General features: G+C 54.5%; 1 protein-coding gene across 27 annotated transcripts in view; it reads right to left on the bottom strand.

Annotated features, from left to right (window-relative positions):
- The window catches only part of PLEKHG4B (pleckstrin homology and RhoGEF domain containing G4B), a 156,682-nt gene that overhangs the window by 8,239 nt on the left and 127,978 nt on the right, over nt 1-20,465 (bottom strand). For 19 of the 27 annotated variants that reach the window (XR_010156812.1, XR_010156811.1, XR_010156813.1 and 16 more), the window contains 8 exons: nt 18,475-18,636; nt 16,743-17,569; nt 12,018-12,270; nt 10,479-10,568; nt 10,167-10,397; nt 8,544-8,714; nt 7,578-7,758; nt 292-453 (listed from right to left, as the gene is read on the bottom strand). Coding sequence is in view for 17 of the 27 variants with exons in the window: in XM_054684904.2 (XP_054540879.1) it covers nt 292-453; nt 7,578-7,758; nt 8,544-8,714; nt 10,167-10,397; nt 10,479-10,568; nt 12,018-12,270; nt 16,743-17,569; nt 18,475-18,636 (2,077 nt within the window). In the remaining 10 variants the exon portion in view is untranslated. Of the gene's footprint in view, nt 1-291; nt 454-573; nt 716-2,214; nt 2,419-7,577; nt 7,759-8,543; nt 8,715-10,166; nt 10,398-10,478; nt 10,569-12,017; nt 12,271-16,742; nt 17,570-18,474; nt 18,637-20,465 lie in introns of those variants that run through there. The other 8 variants (XR_010156814.1, XR_010156815.1, XR_010156820.1 and 5 more) reach the window with 5 other exon arrangements.

The raw sequence follows: 20,465 nt of genomic DNA, 5'->3' as shown, positions 1-20,465 counted from the left end.
CTCCAGAAGTGCAGCCCAGGTTCGGGAATGGGATCAGAGCCGTCTGAAAGGCCGACCAGGCTTTGCCACTGCAGTCATGCCCATCCAACCCACCATGTCGGCCACTGGCCCAGTGCCCTCTGCAGGATGAGTGAGGGCGGAGCCGAGGCCACCGTACCCGTGTCCTTGACGACAGGCCTGGTGCACTCTGTGGGCGAGTGAGGGTGGGGCCGATGCCACCGTACCCATGCCCTTGATGACAGGCCCAGCGCCCTCTGCAGGGTGAGTGAGGGCGGGACCGAGCCACCGTACCTGTGCCCTTGACGATGCTGTCGGGGACCCGGTCGCTCATCACTGCACATTTGGGAGCCCGGTCGCTTATCACTGCACAGTCAGGGGTCCGGTCTCTGGGCTTGACATCCATGAATGGCTGGTTGCCTATCCCCATGGATGCCATTTCTTGGATTCTGAGTTCTAAGACAGAAGAAAGTATGACAGTTTCCAAAGCAACTCGGGGGCTAATGCCACCCCAAAGATGCCCGGTACCCCTAATGCCCTCAGCCCAAACCAGGAGGGTGTACAGGGTATACCCACCCTGCCCCACGAGGGGCCTGGGGGGCCAGGGTACTGAGGCTTCCCGTTCCGGTTTTCGGCACCAAAGAGATCTCTCCCAGGGAGCCCAAGGCAGTAACCAAGAAAAAGGAAGCCATGAGGCCTTGGAAACGGCGTGTCCAACCTGGGGGTGAGGAAGGGTTCCTGTCAGCCTGGTAAGCAAGGGAGGGGCACACAGCAGGTCCCAATTAGAGCAGGGGTCAGAGGCCTGGGAGCCGTGTCCATGGGAAAGACAAAACAACAGGTTTCTAGGAGTTTGAATATTGAGAGGAGAGCTAAGCATAAGGTGAGAGTTTGGGAATGAACTTATTCTTGGTCAAATTAAGCAAAGAAAAAAGATGATATTAATTGTAAGGAAAATGTATGAGGATAGAAAACATAACTGCATGTATGTAGTCCTAATGCCTATGCTGAAGAATATTATAGTAAGAATTGTTTTCCAGAGGTCTTGGGAGAACGGGAAGAAGTGCGGTGTGTGTGTGCTACAGTCACAGAGTTACTGATCATCTTCACCAATAGGTAACGTGCAAAGCTGGTTTATCAAGAACGAGTGTCCCCTCTTGCAGGGAAAGGGCTGAGTGTGGCTGCCTGGGACACAGGGCTTGGAGTTGGGCAGTGAACAGGACATTGCTCTTCCCCTAACTCCGAAGCGCTATTTTAGGGTTAGAGCTGTGCACGTGGACGCAGGACAGCTTCCTCCTCTGGCTGCAGTGGGTTTGCTCGTGTACCTTACATCCAAGCCCACGGCCAAGAACAACCAGAAAAGCTAGACACACTTTTTGAAGGTTTTCTGGAGGTGACAAGGCAATCTAGCCTCAAAGGGCCAATGTCCTGGGCAGATGTGGTGCTCACAGGCCACTGGAAACTTAACACCTTTCTACCCCTTAGGGCACTGCTGGTGGCCGATGAGCAGAGAGCTCATCTTGGAGCTTGGAGGCTGAGAGCTTCTGAAAACGCACAGGGTGGGGAGATAAAATCTGGAATTCAAGGACCACTGGGAGGAAGGGCCTGGGAAACTCCCAGACATTCAGTGGGGACCTGAAAAGGGAGCATAGACTTTGCCAGGAGTGGGACAAACGGAAGCTGGATCAGCTGCCCAAAGGTCTGAGGCAGACTTCATGCAGTCCCTCCCCGGAGTGCGTTCAGATGAACCACCCCTGCTCTTCCCACAAAAATAAATCCTCTGGAGGTGAAGACACCAGCCCGGGCCTCAAATGATCCTTACACATTTCCTACATCATATCTACTACTTAATAAAAAAATTATCAGGCACACCTGGAGAAAGGACAAAATGAGGAAAGGCTGAGGAAAACCCCAGATAATTAAACATCCCCGAGATAAAGGTTTGGACGTCTCAGACAGGCCGTGGAGGTAACCAGGATTAATGTGGCAGGAAGTAGATCACAGGATAGAGAGTCTCAAAAGGAAACCGAAATCCATCAAATAAAAGGAATCAAACACAAACCTACATATCAAAAATAAACCAATAATGAAATAAGTGAGTTTAATAGCAAAGCAGATCAATGAACTTTAAGATGAGTGGAAAACACACAGAAGCAGGGAAGACGTGATCGAAACACAGAAATCACACGAGAAACATAGGAACATGTAAAAAGGTCATACGTGTAATCGGGAGTTCCAGGTGGAGTGCAGAGAGTGGAGCAGGAGAAGTGATCAAATGTTCCAGAACTAACCCCACGCTCGGACACAGGCAAGGACCACCATGCTTGGCCGTCAGAGCATAGCTGGCCTGGGGGCAGCCAGAGAGCTCTCATTCATGGCGGTGGCTGCCCAGGTCTCTCTGCCTGGGGGGTGTTCCCCGCCTTCCTGTGGATGGGACAGAAGCATCAGGTGGTTCACACACCAGGAGGAGCCTCAACAATGAGGGACAGGAGTTGGCAGAAAAACACCCAGGTCCTTCAGTATGTGGGGGTCCCTCAGCATGTGGGACAGTGCCTCAGTGTGCCTGTCTTCCAGAGGGTGTGTGCAAGGACCTGCCCATCAATCACCCTCCATGGCCTTCCCCTCCTCTCTCACTCCCCTGTTCTCACCAAATAGGTAGAAAACAAAGAGTAAGATACTCAATTTATACCCAAATTACATTAAATGTAAACACACTACTCCAATTTAAAGACAAGGTTAGTCAAACTAGATAAAAAGATAAAAGTGAAATCAAACATGTGCCTTTTACAAGAGACGTATCTCAAATATAAGAACACCAAAAGTTCCAAGTAAGAAGATGGAGAAGTATGTGTCATGTAAACACTAACTTTGCAAAAGGAAACTGGAATAGCTATATTAATAGGAAGCACAGCTGGCCTTCTGTATCAGTGGGTTCCATATCCACAGGTTCCACCAAGGATCAAAAATATTTGAACAAAAAGCAATTAACAATAAAAGTTAAAAATACAAATAAAAAACCAATATAACAGCTATTTATAAGCATTTTCATTGTACTATGGATTATAAGTAATCTACAGATGATTTAAAGTATATAGGAGCATGTGTGTAGGTTCTATGCAACTACTGTTCCATTTTATATCAGCGACTTGAACAACTGCAGATTTGGGTATCCGTGGGGGAGTCCTGGACCGCATCCCCATGGACATAGAGGGACAACTGTAGATCTAAGGCAAAAGGCACTGCTAAAAATAAAGAGATGCATTTCATTATGATCAAAGAGGCTCTGTTTCTAGGAAGATATAGCAATTCTATATTACTATGCACCTACTAATTTAGCTTCAAAACATAGGAAGCAAAAATTGACATAACAAAAAGAAAAATAGACAAATTCAAATTTACATCATCATGGGAGATTTTTACATAATTTTCCTAGTAAGTGATAAGCAGCCAAAAAGCCAATAAGGATATAAAAAATCTGAAAAACACAATTTTCAAAACATGATCAGAACTCTGCAATAACAACTACAAAGCACACTTTCTCTTCACGTGCACATGGAAAATTTACCAAAATGCTAGGATATACAACATTTCAAATAATCGAAGCTGTTACAGGTAGTTAGGCATGAGTGGGGCAGGAGAGGCTCCCCCACCCATTGGGAATGTCGGGTGATGGCTCGGTATATTTGCACTGTCTCTCTAAAAGTGGCACCTTGGGAGCCAGTGCCAGGGAGAGGGCGTTTCCTGATGGTCCACACCTGCTGCACTAAAGTGTTAATTGAAGGCAGGTGCCAGGAGAAGCAACTTTGTGCATTAAGAGACAAAATGGTAGAATGTGACCTTTAGGGGGAACCCCACCAGAAAAGGGAAGAAAGCCTCAGATGGGGATGCCTACAACTTCCTAAGCACACGGTGCATCCTCACATCCCAAGGGAAAGGTGCGCACTGTGCACACGGGCAGCCCAGCCTAAGGGGAGAATCAAGGGAAAGGGGCCGGCCCAGAAAGTCTTAGGATCAAGGATAAATGGGGCACTCGATCTCGGTGCCTGCTTGGGTCTCTTCCAAGTGTGCTTTCGTTTCTTTCCCGCTCTAAAAGCCTTTTTAAATAAACTTCCACTCCTGCTCTGAAACTTGCCTGGGTCTCTTTTTCTGCCTTACATCCCTCAGTCAAATTCTTTCTTCGGAGGAGGTAAGAACTGAGGTTGCTGCAGACCTGTACAGATTTGCCGCCGGTCACTCGGATACCTTCCACAGACAACAAACTCTAGTGTATATTATTTGACCAAAGTGGTCTTAAACTCAAAACTGGTATCACAAAGTTAACTAGAAAATCTTGGAAATTCGGTAATACATTTCTAAATAACCCATGATGAGTCCGAGAAGAAATTAAAGTGGAAGTTAGAAAATATACTGAACTGACTGTGAATAGACACATGACATATACAAACTTGTGGGATGCAGCTAAAGCCAGGCTTAGGGGAAAGCCTGTAGTCCTAAATACGGCACAAAAACTAGAACAAAACAAAGGCTCAACTCAATGATACAAGCATCCACCTCAAGAAATTAGGTAGAAAGGAAAAGCAAATGAAACACTGAAAAAGGTAGACACAAGAAAATAACAAAGAGTAGAAATTAATTAAATAGAAAATAAGTGTGTAGATAATCAATTAAACCAAAATTCTGTTTTCTGAGAAGACTAATTTGGCAAATCCCTGGCAAAACTGGAGAAGTCAAGAGGCCTCAAGTGACCAATGAGGCAATGGGGAGGGGGTGCCAGGTCCTAGACACACCTGAAAAGCATTAGGCTCCACTTTCCAGGTGACCCAGCTGTACCTGCAGAGGTTGGTCAGCTCTGTGGCCCAGGCCCCACAGCCCCAGGCCCAGGCCCCACAGCCCCAGGCCCAGGCAGAGTCCTGTGTGCGTACCCTGTGCTCAGCTGCCCACCTGACCCTGTTTGAGGAAGGCTGTGAAACTAAATAATTTGAACTCAACGCTGTGGGAACTGTAAGTTATTCTGAAACCCTGAGAGGAACCCAGCAATGCCGAGTCTCTGAGCATCAGCTGCACCTTCTGCTTTTTCTGGTAAATGGTCAGGGATGACCGGGAAGCACTAGAGATAAGAATCTCTCAGAACAAGCCTCCGCCTCCTCACAGAATGTTAAAGCAATCTTCCTTGGAATGCAGCAACCTGTACTAATCAAGTTGCTGTCAAGTTGGCTGCAACCGTTTCTGTCTCTGTAAGTGAAGCCTCAGCTTCCCCACTTGGGAGCACGGACCCCGTCCCTTTGGAGGCTGCATTCTGGGGTGGCCCATTCTCATGCTTTGCGCTTGAATCAACTTAGTTCTATTTTCTGAATCTGATTATTCAAGGCTGGCAGGGCCTACTTCCTGCAGGCTCCAGGTGCTTGGAACACCAGAGAGGTTGAAATGGACAGATCGACCCCAGGGAGACTTTGTGCACTACAGTCAGGCAGACCCCTACAGGAAGCAGGACCGTGGGTTACAAAGGAAGGAAAAAGGCCAGGAAGGCTCTTCAGGATGGTGGCATCTCAGAGGTGAGGCCTCTGGCCAAGTAACTGCTGTTGGGGGCTGCACAGGGGTGAAGCCCACGGGGGTGTGGAGTAGCCAGGAGGCTGGGGGCCAGAGGGGGAGCCTGTGGCGACGCCATGGGGCCCCCTGTGTCTGACAGAGCTGGCTCCGGAGTGTTTCACGGGCCGGTGGGGAGGTGGTGGTTTCACCTGGAGGGGGTCAGGGCTCAGGTGGGGTGCAGCCGTGCAGGAGCCCTGGTCGTGTCTGCCTGGACGGGTCAGGGCTCAGGCGGGGTGCAGCCGTGCAGGAGCCCTGGTCGTGTCTGCCTGGAGGGGTCAGGGCTCAGGCGGGGTGCAGCCGTGCAGGAGTCCTGGTCGTGTCTGTAGCTTGGGTGCCTGGGTTTTAGGTCTGAGAGGCCAGAGCTGCCAGGGTGGGCTTGTAGGGTAGAGAGGGACAGCTGGGTTTACAGTGGCTTTGGCTATTAGGTGCTGGGGCAGGACCTGGAGTTGGAGCTCAGTATGGGAGAAGGTCTGGGGTGGGGGGTGGTTGCTGTGAAGGTGGTGTTCGCAGCCGCCAGGCTGGAGGAATAAGCACAGAGAGTCACCCTCAGTGAAGAAGTCGGTGGGGGGAGCAAACGAGGGTGGACATTGAGGGAGGAGGCCTGGGGAAGGGATCCTAGGGTGGGGAATGAGTGCTCTGGGGAGGGCCCTCTCACCTGCAGGAAGACTGAGGGCTGACCATGAGCTCAGCCTCCCAGGGCCACGGGGGCCAGACCAGCAGGGCAGGGGCAGGAAGTCAACCAGAGGGTTAAACATGGATCCAGACCTGCGGGGGACTCTCGGGTTGCCGCAGTGCCTTATGTTCGCTTGTGGACATGAGAGACACGTGTGTGAGTGCTGTCGGGTCCAGTCCAAGAACTTTCTTGTCAAGTGCTGACCGAGGAGCCCCCAGGTGCCCCAGACCGGGTGGGCCTCTTGGGTGCCCATGAGGAAGAAAATGGACAGTCCGGCTACTGGAGGCTCCTGAGAGTGATTAGGCCCTTAGAGAGACTGACTTTGGAGATCGAGTCACGGAGCTCAGCCCCTTCATTTCTGACCTTTTGTTAGAGATTTCCTTGCCTCCCTGTTCCTGGCTCAGACCAGAGAGCCCTGAGACAGAAGACCCTTGGCTGTTCTGTCCCTAACGTGGAATGCGAAATATACCCCTCACCCTTACCAAAAAAGAAACGCTGACTGCAGCCAACCAAACTGCTATAACTGTGCACCAACCCTGTATAGAAAATGATGTGATCCTGTTGTTTCCCCAGACCGTGCCTATACAAATGGCCCTTAAACCTCCCCACTTCGGGGCAATGACCCCATCCCTTTGAAGTCTGTGTCCTCCCAGTTGGCCATCCTCAGACTTTGTGCTCAAGTGAACTCAATATTTAATCATACCGCCTGAATCTCAGCATTAAGGTTGATAGCCCAGCTCCCAACCCACGCCTCCACCCCAGCCCCACTCCTAGCCTTGGCCCCTGACCCCTGGACTCAGTCTCTAGCCTCCACCCCAGCCCCACTCCTAGCCTTGGCCCCCGGCCCCTGGACTCAGTCTCCAGTCCCCACCCCAGCCCCACTCCTAGCCTTGGCCCCCGGCCCCTGGACTCAGTCTCCAGTCCCCACCCCAGCCCCACTCCCAGCCGTAGCCCCCGACCCCTGGACTCAGTCTCCAGCCCCCACCCCGGCCCTGCTGGCCCCCCGGCCCCTGGATTCAGTCTCCAGCCCCCACCCCGGCCCTGCTGGCCCCCCGGCCCCTGGATTCAGTCTCCAGCCCCCACCCCGGCCCTGCTGGCCCCCCGGCCCCTGGATTCAGTCTCCAGCCCCCACCCCAGCCCCAGCCCCCATTCCCCAGCCCCTAGACTCAGTCCCCGACCACAGCTCCAGCCCCAGCTTTAGCCCTGGCCCCCAGCCCCCTGGCCCCTGGACTCAGCCCCTGGCTCTCACCCCAGTCCCAGCCCCGACCCCCGCCCCTAGCTGTGCCCCTGAGCCTGGCAGGCCCTGCGGCCCCCATCTTCCCACCTCTGCTCTTTAGTGCCTGCCGCCACAGGATCCTCCCTATGACATCGGTCCATGCACTCTTGACCTCTGCCGAGCTTGCTTGGAGAATGTAGGTGTCCTGAGATTTCCGCCGCCTGCGAAACCAAATCTCAAACCTCAAGCCACTGTCCCCGACGTTCTCTGTCATCCCGATCTCGGCCGTCTGCAGTCAGCAAACACCCGTTGCAGCACCATCAGGAACACAGATCTCTGAACAACTGGCTACCCAAATTCCTCAGTGCTGGAGGTCACTTCACCCAGACACCAAATGACAAATGTGTGGGATGGGTCAGGGTGAGCGAGACCACACTGCTCACGAGTGTGTGAGGCTGCTTGTGACCATGCCAGGGAGAGTGCCTGTGTGCAGGATAGCTGTCCCTGTGTGCAACGCTGCTCATGGGTGTGTGAGGCTGCTTATGAGTGTGCAAGGGAGAGTGCTTGAATGTGAAGGACAGCTGTCCATGAGTGTGCAAGGCTATGCACGAGTCTGTGAGGCTGCTTGTGTGTGAGCCCATGCACCCTCATGGCCTCTATCAAGAAGGGAGGGACCTCCCCTCCCTCAGCACAGCCGAGTCACAAGTGGGAACCTGCCCACCGTGGCGCATCAGCAAAGCCCTCCGTGTGCACCTCCGAGAGCCAGGGGAAGGCCTGTCCCTGTGTTCACCTCTGCACAGGATCCAAAATGCAGTTACTGACTGAGTAGGCACTTGTTTCTCAGCCCCTCGACTGGACATGGGACTGGAGAAGACACACTTCTCCTTGCAGCTTTTGGAAGGCTAACGTTTTCAAGAATTTACCCAAGAACCGCAGAAAACAAACATCGCAGTGCGGCTCCTCCCCGCTTCACTCCCTCCCAGTTCCTCTGCTGGCCTCAGGTGAGACAAGGGTCCAAGACCCCCTTGGAGGGCCTGGCTCGGCCTGCACCCGATCGGACCGGGCGGGCGCTACCTTGAAGGACTGCTTGTACAGGTAGACGTCGTGGCTGCCCTCCACCTTCTGGGTCTTGCTAAACAGGATGAGGTCTTCAAAGAGGAACACGTGCCTCAGATACTTCTTCCTCCTGCAGCAAACGATAAACTCATCCCGGCATCTCAGCTGCCCCTGTTCCTTCAAATTCACCTGCAGAGGAATACACAGGTGGATTTCATCCAAGAAAATCCGGCGTCTGTGGTGGCACAAGTCACTGTCTCCGTCTAAATGTGTTAGCTTCGTGACAAGACGGAACAGCAGCCAAACTGCCATAAAATCTGGCAAATCCGCCTTAATGTTAGCTGCTAAAGGTTTCAAAGAGCATCAGGATAGAAACTGCAGCATCACATCTAAAAGCTCAGGAACTCACCCAGTTCCCCCTAACCCTCCCGTTTGACCCTCTGGGCCCACACACAGGGGAGGAGCCCTGCTCAGGGGGTGAGCGTCCCACACCCCCACCCCGGCCCCCGTTCCCGGGTCATACGTGCAGAGATCACAAGGTAAACCTTGTTGCAATTTATGGAACTTTCTACTTCAAAGCCCTTGCGTCCATTTTGATGGAACCCCCTGCTGAGGTGGTGCTAGAGTCCCCCTCACTAAATAGCCCCTGGGAATCCGACAGCTCCTCCCTCCTCCCCACAGAAATCCCTTCAAGCTGGGTCAGGGGAGACAGCAGCCCCCAGAGATGGAGCCACCGTGCCCACCAGGCTGTCCCTCCCCTAGTGGAATTTACCCACATGATGGGCACGGTTGGCAGAGCCTCTCCCATGACCTCCATCCCATGGACGCCCCTAGGGCTCCTTGGCTGAGGATGCTGGGACAGCCTGAGGCGCCTCCACACTAGTGACCAGGAAGACTGACTATACCACTTCCTAGAAGCAGCCCTGATTCCATCGGTGTTGGGGGCCCGAGATGGGCCTGCCTTTTCCAGCTCATGTGGGGTCCCACCCTCCATGGCCCTGCTCTGCCATTGGGGTGTCACCCATCCCAGGCGAGAGTGGAGCCAGCGCCCCCACGCACCGGCCATTGCTCAGCTCACCCGTGGCCTTTTGGGCATCTGGGGTTTGGGGCAGCCAGGGCAGCCTTCACTACACTGAGCTGCAGAACCCCCGCAGAGGGGCCTGATAAGACCCATGCGGCCGGTCGTGGGCAGCAGCATATGGGTGAGCTGCCGCGGGCCCATATGAACGAGCCAAGGTCAGCCCCACGCCTTGGCCCTAGTGCCTTCTCACAGAGGGCTGGGGTGCAGCGCCCACGTCCACCTGTTTTAAATACAGCCCAGGTAAGCAGACTTCCAGTTATTCAGAGCCAGCCTGCTTTGCATGTCCTGTAGAACGGCAGCCAACATCTGCCAGCCATTGTCAAACCCCGGGGCTCCAGGGGCCTCGAGCCTGGCTGCTCCCTGACATTGCCCAGACAGGTAAGACCCTCCTCCCGGTGGCCCCCGCTGCGGCCTTCAGAAGGCTGTGCTTTGAGGGACTTCTCCGGGGCAAATCTGCCAGCACATCACCAAGAAAACTGTGCTGCTGGGGCCAAGACTTTCTCACCAGCAGCCTCAAATTCCCCCAGCTTGCCTGAGCTGCCAGCGTCTGGGGCACTTACGTCACAGCCGCGGATGGCGTCCATGGCCAGCAGGTCATTGCCGTGACGCAGCTGGAAGCAGACCACGACCTCGGCGGCTCGGAGCTCGCCCAGCTCCTGCCCCTGGGCCAGGCCACAGCTGGCCTCCTTGAGCAGGTCCTGGAGTAGCAGCGCGTACTTGGCCACACGCTGCACGGGCCGCAGCAGGTAGGAGGCCAGGTCCATCTTGTCACCTAGCTCCCGCTGCTTGTCCTGCAAGGGCCGGGTGAGAGGGTCAGCTCCGGCCTGGCTGAGGGCCGGGCAGGCTGTGGGGGGCGGGCCGAGGGGGATGACCTTGAAGAAGGCGTTGCCGTGGCTGCTGAGCAGGGCATCCGACTGCGGCTTGTTTTTGCTGTAGATCACGTACATCCCAAACTGCTCTTCCTGGAAAAGCAGAGGCGACTGCTTGGCTGTGGGAGTGACAGGCCCAGAGACAGCAGGCTCCTGCAGCCCGGGTCAGACTTGGAACTGCTCCCGTCCCAAGACCCCCCAGGTGCAGTTTGTACCATGATCAGGTGAAAGGGAGACTCGGCCCTTCATTAAAGACTATCAGAGTATCCCCAACACCAGGGCTCCAGGGGCGACCAGTTTACCAGCTGAAGCCTCAATGCTGAGAATTCTGTAATTTGTCTTTAAAACACAGACTCCAGGGGGTTGAGGGGGGAAGAGGATGCAGCTGGCAGTGGGCCTGGGAGGGCGTGGGGGGCATTGGAATGATTTGGTCCATGGCCAAGAGCTAAAGCTGTCAAGACATTTAAAATTGCCACAATCACGGTCAATATGAATCTGCACTTTATGTCTAAAAGCACCTTTTAAGAAAACGCTGAGGCCGGGCACGGTGGCTCACACCTGTAATCCCAGCACTTTGGGAGGCTGAAGCGGGCGGATCAGGAGGTTGGGAGTTCAAGACCAGCCTGGCCAGCATGGTGAAACCCCATCTCTACTAAAAATACAAAAATTAGCCGGGCGTGGTGGCGGCGCCTGTAGTCCCAGCTACTCAAGAGGCTGAGGCAGGAGAATCACTTGAACTCGGGAGGCGGAGTCTGCTGTGAGCTGTGATTGTGCCACTGCACTCCAGTCTGGGCAACAGAGCGAGACTTCGTCTCAAAGAAAAAAAAAAGGAAACACTGAAAAGATGTAACATGCGCTTCTTTTGTCCACGGCTGTTTTCGTTGTGATAATCTGTGCTCAGTGGTCTGGGACACACATCCCATCTGCCCACAGCACTCACTGAATGCCTATTGAAAGCCTGTCAGTTTCTTTCCAGAGTAAATTAAAAACTTTATTAAAGACATTCAAACAGAGAGATTCCACATTCATCACTGAGAAGCAACTTACGAGGAGAGACCACTGGGTCTGTACATTCAACGTGCTTCCAGTTGAAAGCCTCACAGGGAATTCTCAGAACGGGACAGGCTGGTCCCTCTGGCAGGTAATGGGGCACCCAGGGGCAGGGGGCGTGTGAAGAGGTGAGGCCTGGCCTCTCCCCGGAAGGTGATTCTGGGAGCTGCTTCTGGCCTATCAGCTGGAAGTGGTAAAGGAGAAGGGCTGCTGGCAGAACGGGTGTGATGGTGTCTGTGAGCCTCCGCCTCCAGGGGCAGCAGGGACGCAGTCGGTCACACCACGCGCAAAGCACCGGGCACTGGAGACCCACAGGTTATCCGTGTGGGGCATCTGTTTTTCGGCTGGTCTTAACATCCTGTCAGGACCAGCTCCTAGACCTGGACTGAAGCTATTCCAACCGCCTGACACGTGGGCCCTGTAGGCCCCGCCTCTCTGACACCGGCTTCACCCACCATGTTGCCTGGCGCCCACGCCATGGCCTGCACTTACGTGTCTCAGGAAACTGCGGCCCACGGCCAAGGGGCAGTGCTGGCAGCGCTCCAGCTCCCGGAGGAAGTGCTGCTGGTGGAAGTCGTGGAGCTTCTCCAAGTTGCCGAAAATAACGTGGTGCTTCCCTCGAAGGCCCTGGGGCAAGTCCATTCTTTCCATTTCTGGAAAATAGTTGTCAATGACGTATCCTAAGCACCGAATGTACTCCCTCTCTGTGGCGATCATCTCGGCCATGATGTGCCTCAGTCGGCTGCTGGAAGACACAGAGATCCCGGGGGGCACACGGCCCCCCACGGACACTTAATTAAAAGCAATTCATGCCTGAGACAGAAACACATGAAAACCCGGAGGGATGAGCAGGGTCACATGTGGACTGGAGGCACATGGGCACATGTGGGATGCACGATAAAAAAGCTTCCGGCCAGCCGTGGGGGCTCATGCCTGTAATCCCAGGACTTTGGGAGGCTGAGGCGGGTAGATCACGAGGTCAAGAGATCGAGACCAGCCTGGCCAACATGGTGAAACCATGTCTCTACTCAAAATACAAAAATTAGCTGGGGGTAGTGGCAGGCACCTATAGTCCCAGCCACTTGGGAAGCTGAGGCAGGAGAATCACTTGAACCTGGGAGGCGGATGCTGCAGTGAGGCGAGATCACGCCACTGCACTCCAGCCTGGTGACAGAGTGAGACTCCGTCTCAAAAAAAAAAAAAAAAAAGAATAATCTTCCAGTCTACTGCACATCCTCAGCAAGGAGCGACTCACCTGCACCTCCACTCATTCTCTCCCTGTTACCTGGAGCTGCTCTCTTGATACACAGTAACTTGAAAAGATAAGGACTATATTTCAAAAAGAAACTTGTCAGGTGAAACATTTCCACATTATTGATCATGGCCTTTTCAGAGGAAAGATCCCTTTGGAAACCAAGACAGACAGATTCCCAGGCTTCCTAACTGAAACTCTGAACATAAGGTTTCTCGTTCCCAGCTGGTTTCATTCTAGCGGTGAGATGACTCAACCACTTCCAGCAGCGACGCTTCTGCTAAGGAAGGCTGTGGTGGAAATTTCGTGAGAAAACGGCTTTTGGATCCTTGCCCACTGCTGACTGACCAGGAGGTTTTCTCGAGGGTCAGCTTCCATGGTAGTTACTCCTGACTCAAGGGGCTCAGCACCTTAAGGAGCAGCTTCAGGGGGACTCGGGGGCTGCAGTGGCCGGAGAGCAAGGCCGGGGGCGCAGGACGGCCCAGAGGTGGACAACAGCAGGCTAGGCCCCAGGGATGGCCCTCCACGGAACCCTCAGCCCCACCCTTGGCTGGGGTCTCCCTGCCTTGAATGAGCGTCCTGAGGAGGGGCTGCCAAGCAGGGTTTGTAGGAGCACTGTTCCCGTGAGGGGTGAGCCTCTGAAGCACTTCTGAGTCTTTGAAGAGCCCTTCCTGACAACACACACATCTGTAGGAGATGTGGGCTCCTCTGTGGCTGCCCGAAGTCTCACTACCTCCGTATCCCCAGGGCAGGGCAGGACCCAGAGGATCCACTCGTGTTGCCCTGAGAGAGTGGAGAGGTGGGCTGGCCAGTGTGGTTAGCTTGGCCAGATGGTACCTCCCGTGCAAAACTGCGGTGCTGTGATCATAGAGGCCCAAACTGGGCTTCCCAAATCAGGTGGTATTTTTTAATTTTTTTATTACCACTAAAAAACATGCTAAGCATCCAAAAGTACTTTTACACCATAAACAAATGCAGGACACTTAGGCTGGTGGCTTGGTTTCATGAGCTGGCTGGAGTGGGGCCACCTGGTCACTCTCAGCAACTGAGCAGTGGCCAGCCAGCATGTGAGCCTGGAGGGCAGGGCCCACACTCCGGCAGCATGAATGCCAAAGCCTGGCCTGGGCGGCGGGACTCCCCAGGAGAAGGTTCTCTGGGTTCTGCTGGGGTGGGATCTGGGCGTGTCCCACAGCTCTGCACCTCAGACAGCACCATCCACTGCACTTTCAAAGGAGATTTCCCAGGGCCATGGTGACCCGGGGGCCCTGCCCTAATGAACAGTGAGGTGTGTTGCTTTTCTCCTCTACTTGATGGCATCTTACCCCCAACCTCCTTAAATAACTCGATCCTAATGATACCAATGGGAGTTGGCAGATTTTTTTTCTACCATTATTTGTATTTACTTGTTTTTTAAGTTGGAAAAACTAAAAAGCAGCTAATGATGGGAAGCACAGCTGTGGGCAGAAATGCTGCTGAACGTACATCCCATTCACAGCAGAGCTGCAGAACTTGTCCCCTTCACTCCTGCATAACAGATTTGACAGATTCTCACTGTTTCTGAGAACACAGCACCTCCTGGCTGGTCAGGAACTGGCCCTCACAGCACTGGCGGGAAGGCCGAGGCCCAGTGTCATGACCCACACAAAAGCCTCCTCAGTAAATATCCAGAAACAAAATCAGAATGAGGACAGTCTTAATTTGGTCTTGATCAAAGTAAATGGACAATGTACTCACTAGGAAGCAAAGGCTGGAAATCACACGGGGGTTGGCAGGAGTCCCCCCTTCCTGTGTTCTGCTGCCCCCCAAACCTGAAACATGGGCTCAGTGGAGACAGAAGCGTCAGTGCAGCCACTTGCTGAGACTCAGGGACAGCGCTTGGCATTCCTCTTATGGATTCGGAAGGGCTCAGCCAGCAGATACACTCTGGATCACTCACACCAATGGTAAAAACCAGAACTTGATGTTCTACCTGGAGCTTTGCCTTTAACAAGGTAAACACTGAGGTTTGGCAACCTAAAGGTGTGTTTCAGAAGAGTGTTCTGGGGCCTTCTCCGTTCAGATTAAGCCTATGATCAGGGTGTGAGGAGGAAACCGCTTCTATGGAGCTTAAGGCAGAGGCCTCCAACCCCCAGGGCCACCGACTGGTACCCATCTGTGGCCTATTAGGAACCAGGCCGCCCAGCAGGAGGTGAGTGGCAGGCGAGGGAGTGTTACCACCTGAGCTCCGCCTCCTGCCAGAGCATTAGTGTGAGCTCCGCCCCGTCAGAGCATTAGTGTGAGCTCCGCCCCGTCAGAGCATTACTGTGAGCCCCGCCCCCTGTCACAGCATTAGTGTGAGCTCCGCCCCGTCACAGCATTACTGTGAGCCCCGCCCCCGTCACAGCATTAGTGTGAGCTCCGCCCCGTCAGAGCATTACTGTGAGCCCCGCCCCCTGTCACAGCATTAGTGTGAGCTCCGCCCCGTCAGAGCATTACTGTGTGAGCTCCACCCCGTCACAGCATTACTGTGAGCCCCGCCCCCTGTCACAGCATTACTGTGAGCCCCGCCCCGTCACAGCATTAGTGTGAGCTCCGCCCCGTCAGAGCATTACTGTGAGCCCCGCCCCCTGTCAGAGCATTACTGTGAGCCCCGCCCCCTGTCAGAGCATTAGTGTGAGCTCCGCCTCATCAGAGCATTACTGTGAGCCCTGCCCCGTCACAGCATTAGTGTGAGCTCCACCCCATCAGAGCATTACTGTGAGCCCCGCCCCCTGTCAGAGCATTAGTGTGAGCTCCGCCCCGTCAGAGCATTACTGTGTGAGCTCCACCCCGTCACAGCATTACTGTGAGCCCCGCCCCCTGTCACAGCATTACTGTGAGCCCCGCCCCGTCACAGCATTAGTGTGAGCTCCGCCCCGTCAGAGCATTACTGTGAGCCCCGCCCCCTGTCAGAGCATTACTGTGAGCCCCGCCCCCTGTCAGAGCATTAGTGTGAGCCCCGCCCCGTCAGAGCATTAGTGTGAGCTCCGCCCCTGTCAGAGCATTAGTGTGAGCTCCACCCCGTCACAGCATTACTGTGAGCCCCGCCCTCTGTCACAGCATTACTGGGTGAACTCCGCCCCCAGTCACATCATTACTGTGTGAGCTCCGCCTCCTGTCAGATCAGTGGCAGCATTAGAGTCTCGGAGAAGCACGAACACTACTGCACATGTGAGGGATCTAGGTTTCGTGCTCCTTATGAGAATCTAACTAATGCCTAGTGAGCTGAAGTGGAGCAGTTTCATCCCAAAACCATACCCCAACCCCTGCGGTCTGTGGAAAAATTGTCTTCCATGAATCCTGTCCGTGGTGGCAAAAAGGATGGGGATTGCTGGCCCAAGACACAGAAGCCAACCAAATGAGCAAAGCATCTCACGAAATTCTCCACTTCTAGCCCTCATGACCAGTACCACATGGGTGGAAGATGGAGGTTCAGACGGCATCCGGCCTAGGCAGGGGCCGAGTGCGCCCACCCTTACCAATGAGTGGACGCGTCCTTTGCAGGCTCGACAAGTGAGAAGGGGCCTCTTCAGTGGGGCAATGGGCGCATGGGTGCGCCTTCTAACCCCTAACACTTAGAGACTTTTAAAAAGTTATTTTTAAGGTAACTCTTCTTGGTATCGGGGGTTGATTTGCTGCTTGTAATTTTCTGTAAGTGGGCTGAAAATAACTAGAGTTGGTGGCACAGTTACTTAACCGTCAGAGTGAGTGTGTGCAGGTTACCACACACCATCCAGGCAGTTTTCAGTGGTCCCTTCCGGACATGGGGGCAGGTAACTCATATCTAGTTTAAAATTGTGTTTCTTCTTGGACCGGACAGGTGGACCCAGAGGGATGTCTGTGGATTTACTTTCTACTTTGCAGAAGAGAGTTTACTGCCTAAATGGCTTTGGGTTTCTAGATCCCCAAGGACTGCTAGGACGAGAGGAGGGGGACGTCCACCTCACCTGCCCACCTGCTGCCTCCCATCCTCCTCAGCAGGGTGGAGCCCCGAGGGGGAGGACAGACTCCGGCTCCGAGTGATCGGGGGGCTCCTGGCACGCTGCCGCAGCGGGAGCTTCTTCTCTGTGGCTACAGTGCTGGTTACCTCCAGGCCCTTGCTGAAGACACTAGTATGGTCTGGCTGGCAGGAGTCCCTGGGGCCACTGTCGGGCTGAGGTATCTCGAAACTTTGCGTTTTCTTTATCATTTTCTTCTGGGGATGTTTCCTGGGGCGGCTGGCCAGGGTCTGGGTGGGCTCAGAGGAACAGGCAGAGCTGTCCTCCAGGTGGGCCGTGGTGGCCCCTGCCCCTGGAAGGCCCCTGAGGAGGGACAGTGGGTCCCACGGAGCACACAGCCCTGGGCCCAGGGGCTCTCCGTCCTGTCCACACAGAAGCGCTGGTCCAGGGAGGCCGGACAGTGGTTCGGCAGGTTCCCAGGCACCACCCTCACTATCCGTGCTGGGGAATGAGGGTGGCTTATGGTGCCTCCTCATGGCCTCCTGGGCACGCTCATGCTTTGGGGGGCTCTGGGCAAGGGGCGGTAAGCTGGGATCTGGGGCAGCCTCAGAAAGGGCCTCTTCCAGACGGAGCCGGGTCTGGGTGTACTGCAGCCACAGGTCTTGCTGTGATGCCCACGGTTTCCCCAGGGCATGAGGCTTCAGCACTGCCACACCTGCCCCGGGGAAGGCCTCTGCAGCCACCGAGGTAGCCTCCTGGTGACAGCTCCTCAAACACTCAGCCACGGGTGAGGAGGGACAAGCCTCCGTGTCCAGGGGCCCCATCCAGCTGCTCACCTGTGGGACAAGGAGGGCTCTGCTCAGTGCAGTGGAGGAGGGGCTGCCCTGGAGCCAGCTCAGGCCCTGCTGTTCCCCAGGTCAGCCTAGTCAGGGACCACGGGACCAGAAAGCAGAGCGAGAGGCAGTCCCGCCACCCAGTGGGGGCTGTGGCCGGGTTCAACGGAAGGGCAGGTGGGCTGTGTCTGACCCCATGGGGTCTGTTCACCATGCCAGAGGGCACCATGGGGGATGTCCTAGGACCACGTGAAGACATTGTGTAGATCAGTTATGCCACATCCTGTGAGCTGAGAGAGGCGTGACGGGGCAGATGGCTCTACCCTGCTCTGGCCACCCCATGACCCCTCAAATGCTGTCCTGACAGGTGAGCTCCAAGGCCTCTGGCTTGGGCTCCTAATGGCAGGCAGTCCCCAGCGCGGGGGAGCTCGCAGGCATGCGGTCCGGGGCACGGGGGAGCTCACAGGCGTGCGGTCCGGGGCACGGGGGAGCTCGCAGGCGTGCGGTCCGGGGCACGGGGGAGCTCGCAGGCGTGCGGTCCGGGGCACGGGGGAGCTCGCAGGCCTGCGGTCCGGGGCACGGGGGAGCTCGCAGGCGAGCAGTCTGCTGCAGCACTTGTTTAGGGTTTTGGGCAATCAGTGGAATTTTCTAACTGAGCCAGTAAACACACAGAGAAATGTGTGTGTTCGTTTGGCTGGTCTGTTTGGTACAATATCAAATGCTTCACAGGTCGGCTCAGAGCCTTCTCCAGAGAGCCGTGGGCGCAGTGGCCAGGGGGGCTCCATCGCAGGTGCCCGGCCTCTGTCCCACAGCCTGGCCCACTCCAGCTTGTGAGGGGAGGCACTTGCTAGATGTCCACAGCCTAAGGAGCCGGGATCCCTGGGACGCACGCCCACTGGGTCTCTTACCGTCTCGCACAACTCGGATGAGCGGGTCCACCTGGCCAGCTCTCCCTCCCTGCACTCAGCCTGGCTGACCACGGCGCTCAGGCCCCTTCTGAAATCCTGGACCATTTCCTCTGTACGTTGCGGGTTCTCCTTCGCCAGCTGTAGTCCTTTCTGGCAGGATTGCTGTACCCAAGGAACAAAGCATCAGTACAAGCCTGGTGCTTCCACGTTCATGTCTCCAGGTGTGGGCTGGGTCTGCGTGTAGCCACTGACACCAAGGCTTGGACGGCCCACAGTGCTGCCTGCTGCTGCCTCTCATTCTCGAGAGCAGGCACCAAAGGACCGAGGAATTTCTCTAGTTCTTTTCCAAACTATGATTTGATCTACACAGGGGAAGAACATTTTATATTTAAACATGCGAAGAAGTCACACTCTAGGATTTAGCAGGACCAAGGGAGGGATGCGTCTTGGTCATGTCCTGAGTACACGCTGCACAGGGCTGACAGCCTGGCTGCGTAACCACCCGTGAATGAACACGACTGATGAGAGGTGGCACGGGCCTCTGAGGCTCAAGCTCCAAACTATTTTCATTGTTTGGAAAAGGACATTAAAATCATCGAACAATAGATCCAGGACTTTCCATTTTGAAACTGGTTAATATGGTAAGCATATTCCAGAAATATTCTTCAGGCCAGTGGCTGCTTGGCCCCTTGAGGCTGCCTGGGAAAGATGGGGGAGCCCCTGGCTGAGCCCTGCTGGACGGAGCGCCTGTGGCTACGCGCCCTGGTGACAAGACCAAGGTTCTTATTTTGGAGGCATTTACTGCTGGATTCAGTGGAAATGTCAGAGGTAAGCCCTGCATGTTGTCATTAAACAGCAACACCAGGGGCGACTAGGGGTCAGATGCCCAGAGATGAGAGGCCTGTTGTGAAGAAGAGAACAGCTGCCTGGATCCATGACCATCAGAAGGTACCGAATGACCCCAGACATGCAGCAGAGGAGAGACAGACCAGCACATACGCTGTCTGTAAACAGAGCCAGAGTCAAGAAGAAAATCACGGCATCTTGATTCTTAGGAGCACGGGCAGAGTCTTGGAACTGCCAGGCAAGGGGCAGGTGCGGCTTCGGCAGAGCAGAGTGGGGGTGGCGCAGAGCTGGAGCCTGGCCTCCAACTTTGTGGAAAAATCGGCTGTCATTGGTTTCAAGATTTAAATACAAAAATTCAAGTCATAAAGGTTCTATGATGAAATACACTAATAATTCTATAACTTAAGGTAGAAAGGGCTGTTTAAAAGATAAGCAAAGCTAGAGGGCAAATGACAAACTAGGAAAGCAAGCAGAACATGAAGGATCCATATAACATAGGCAGAAGTGATGATCGACCCTAGAAAAACTGTCTAAAGCATGAACAAGTAATTCACTACAGAAATAAAAATAATAATAAACATGTGAAGAGAATGTCCAGCTGTCGCATAGAAAACTGTTTAGGGGCTCCATTTCCCCACGGGGCAGCCGGCAGGAGGCAGGCGTGGCTGGAGTGCCACGGCTTATGCGTGGAAACCTCCAAAAACAAATGGTCTGACCCCAGCCATCCGAGCCTAGGAATGTATCCAGAGTCAACACCCACAGGCTGTGAAGGAAGCAGAGACACAGAGATGTTCAACATGGGGAGTTTCTAACAGCAGAGAGGGGAGGAGCCCAGGGCCTTCAGTATGGGAGCCGTGTGAACACGGCTTGGGGACTGAGCTTGCAGCGCACACCCACACACAGGGTGCCGAGGCCGCCACACGCGGCATCCCGTGTGTAAAAATCTATTTGTTTCTAATTTTCCCACAGTGTGCATGCACTTTTTAGGTTAAATATATAGAGACAGACGTGCACCTATACATAGCAGGATCGCCTGTCCGGTCACAACGTGGAGTTTCTGGGTGAAGACTGCAGAGTGAGACGTGTCCTCTTGAGACACCACTAAAGCCCTGCAAGCATCTTCCAAGGCGTAACACTCAGCACGG

This window comes from Pan troglodytes, chromosome 4, assembly GCF_028858775.2.
Source record: "Pan troglodytes isolate AG18354 chromosome 4, NHGRI_mPanTro3-v2.0_pri, whole genome shotgun sequence".
NCBI lineage: Eukaryota > Metazoa > Chordata > Mammalia > Primates > Hominidae > Pan > Pan troglodytes.
The sequence above is the reverse complement of the archived record's forward strand: the minus strand, read 5'-3'. Positions and strand labels throughout refer to the sequence as shown.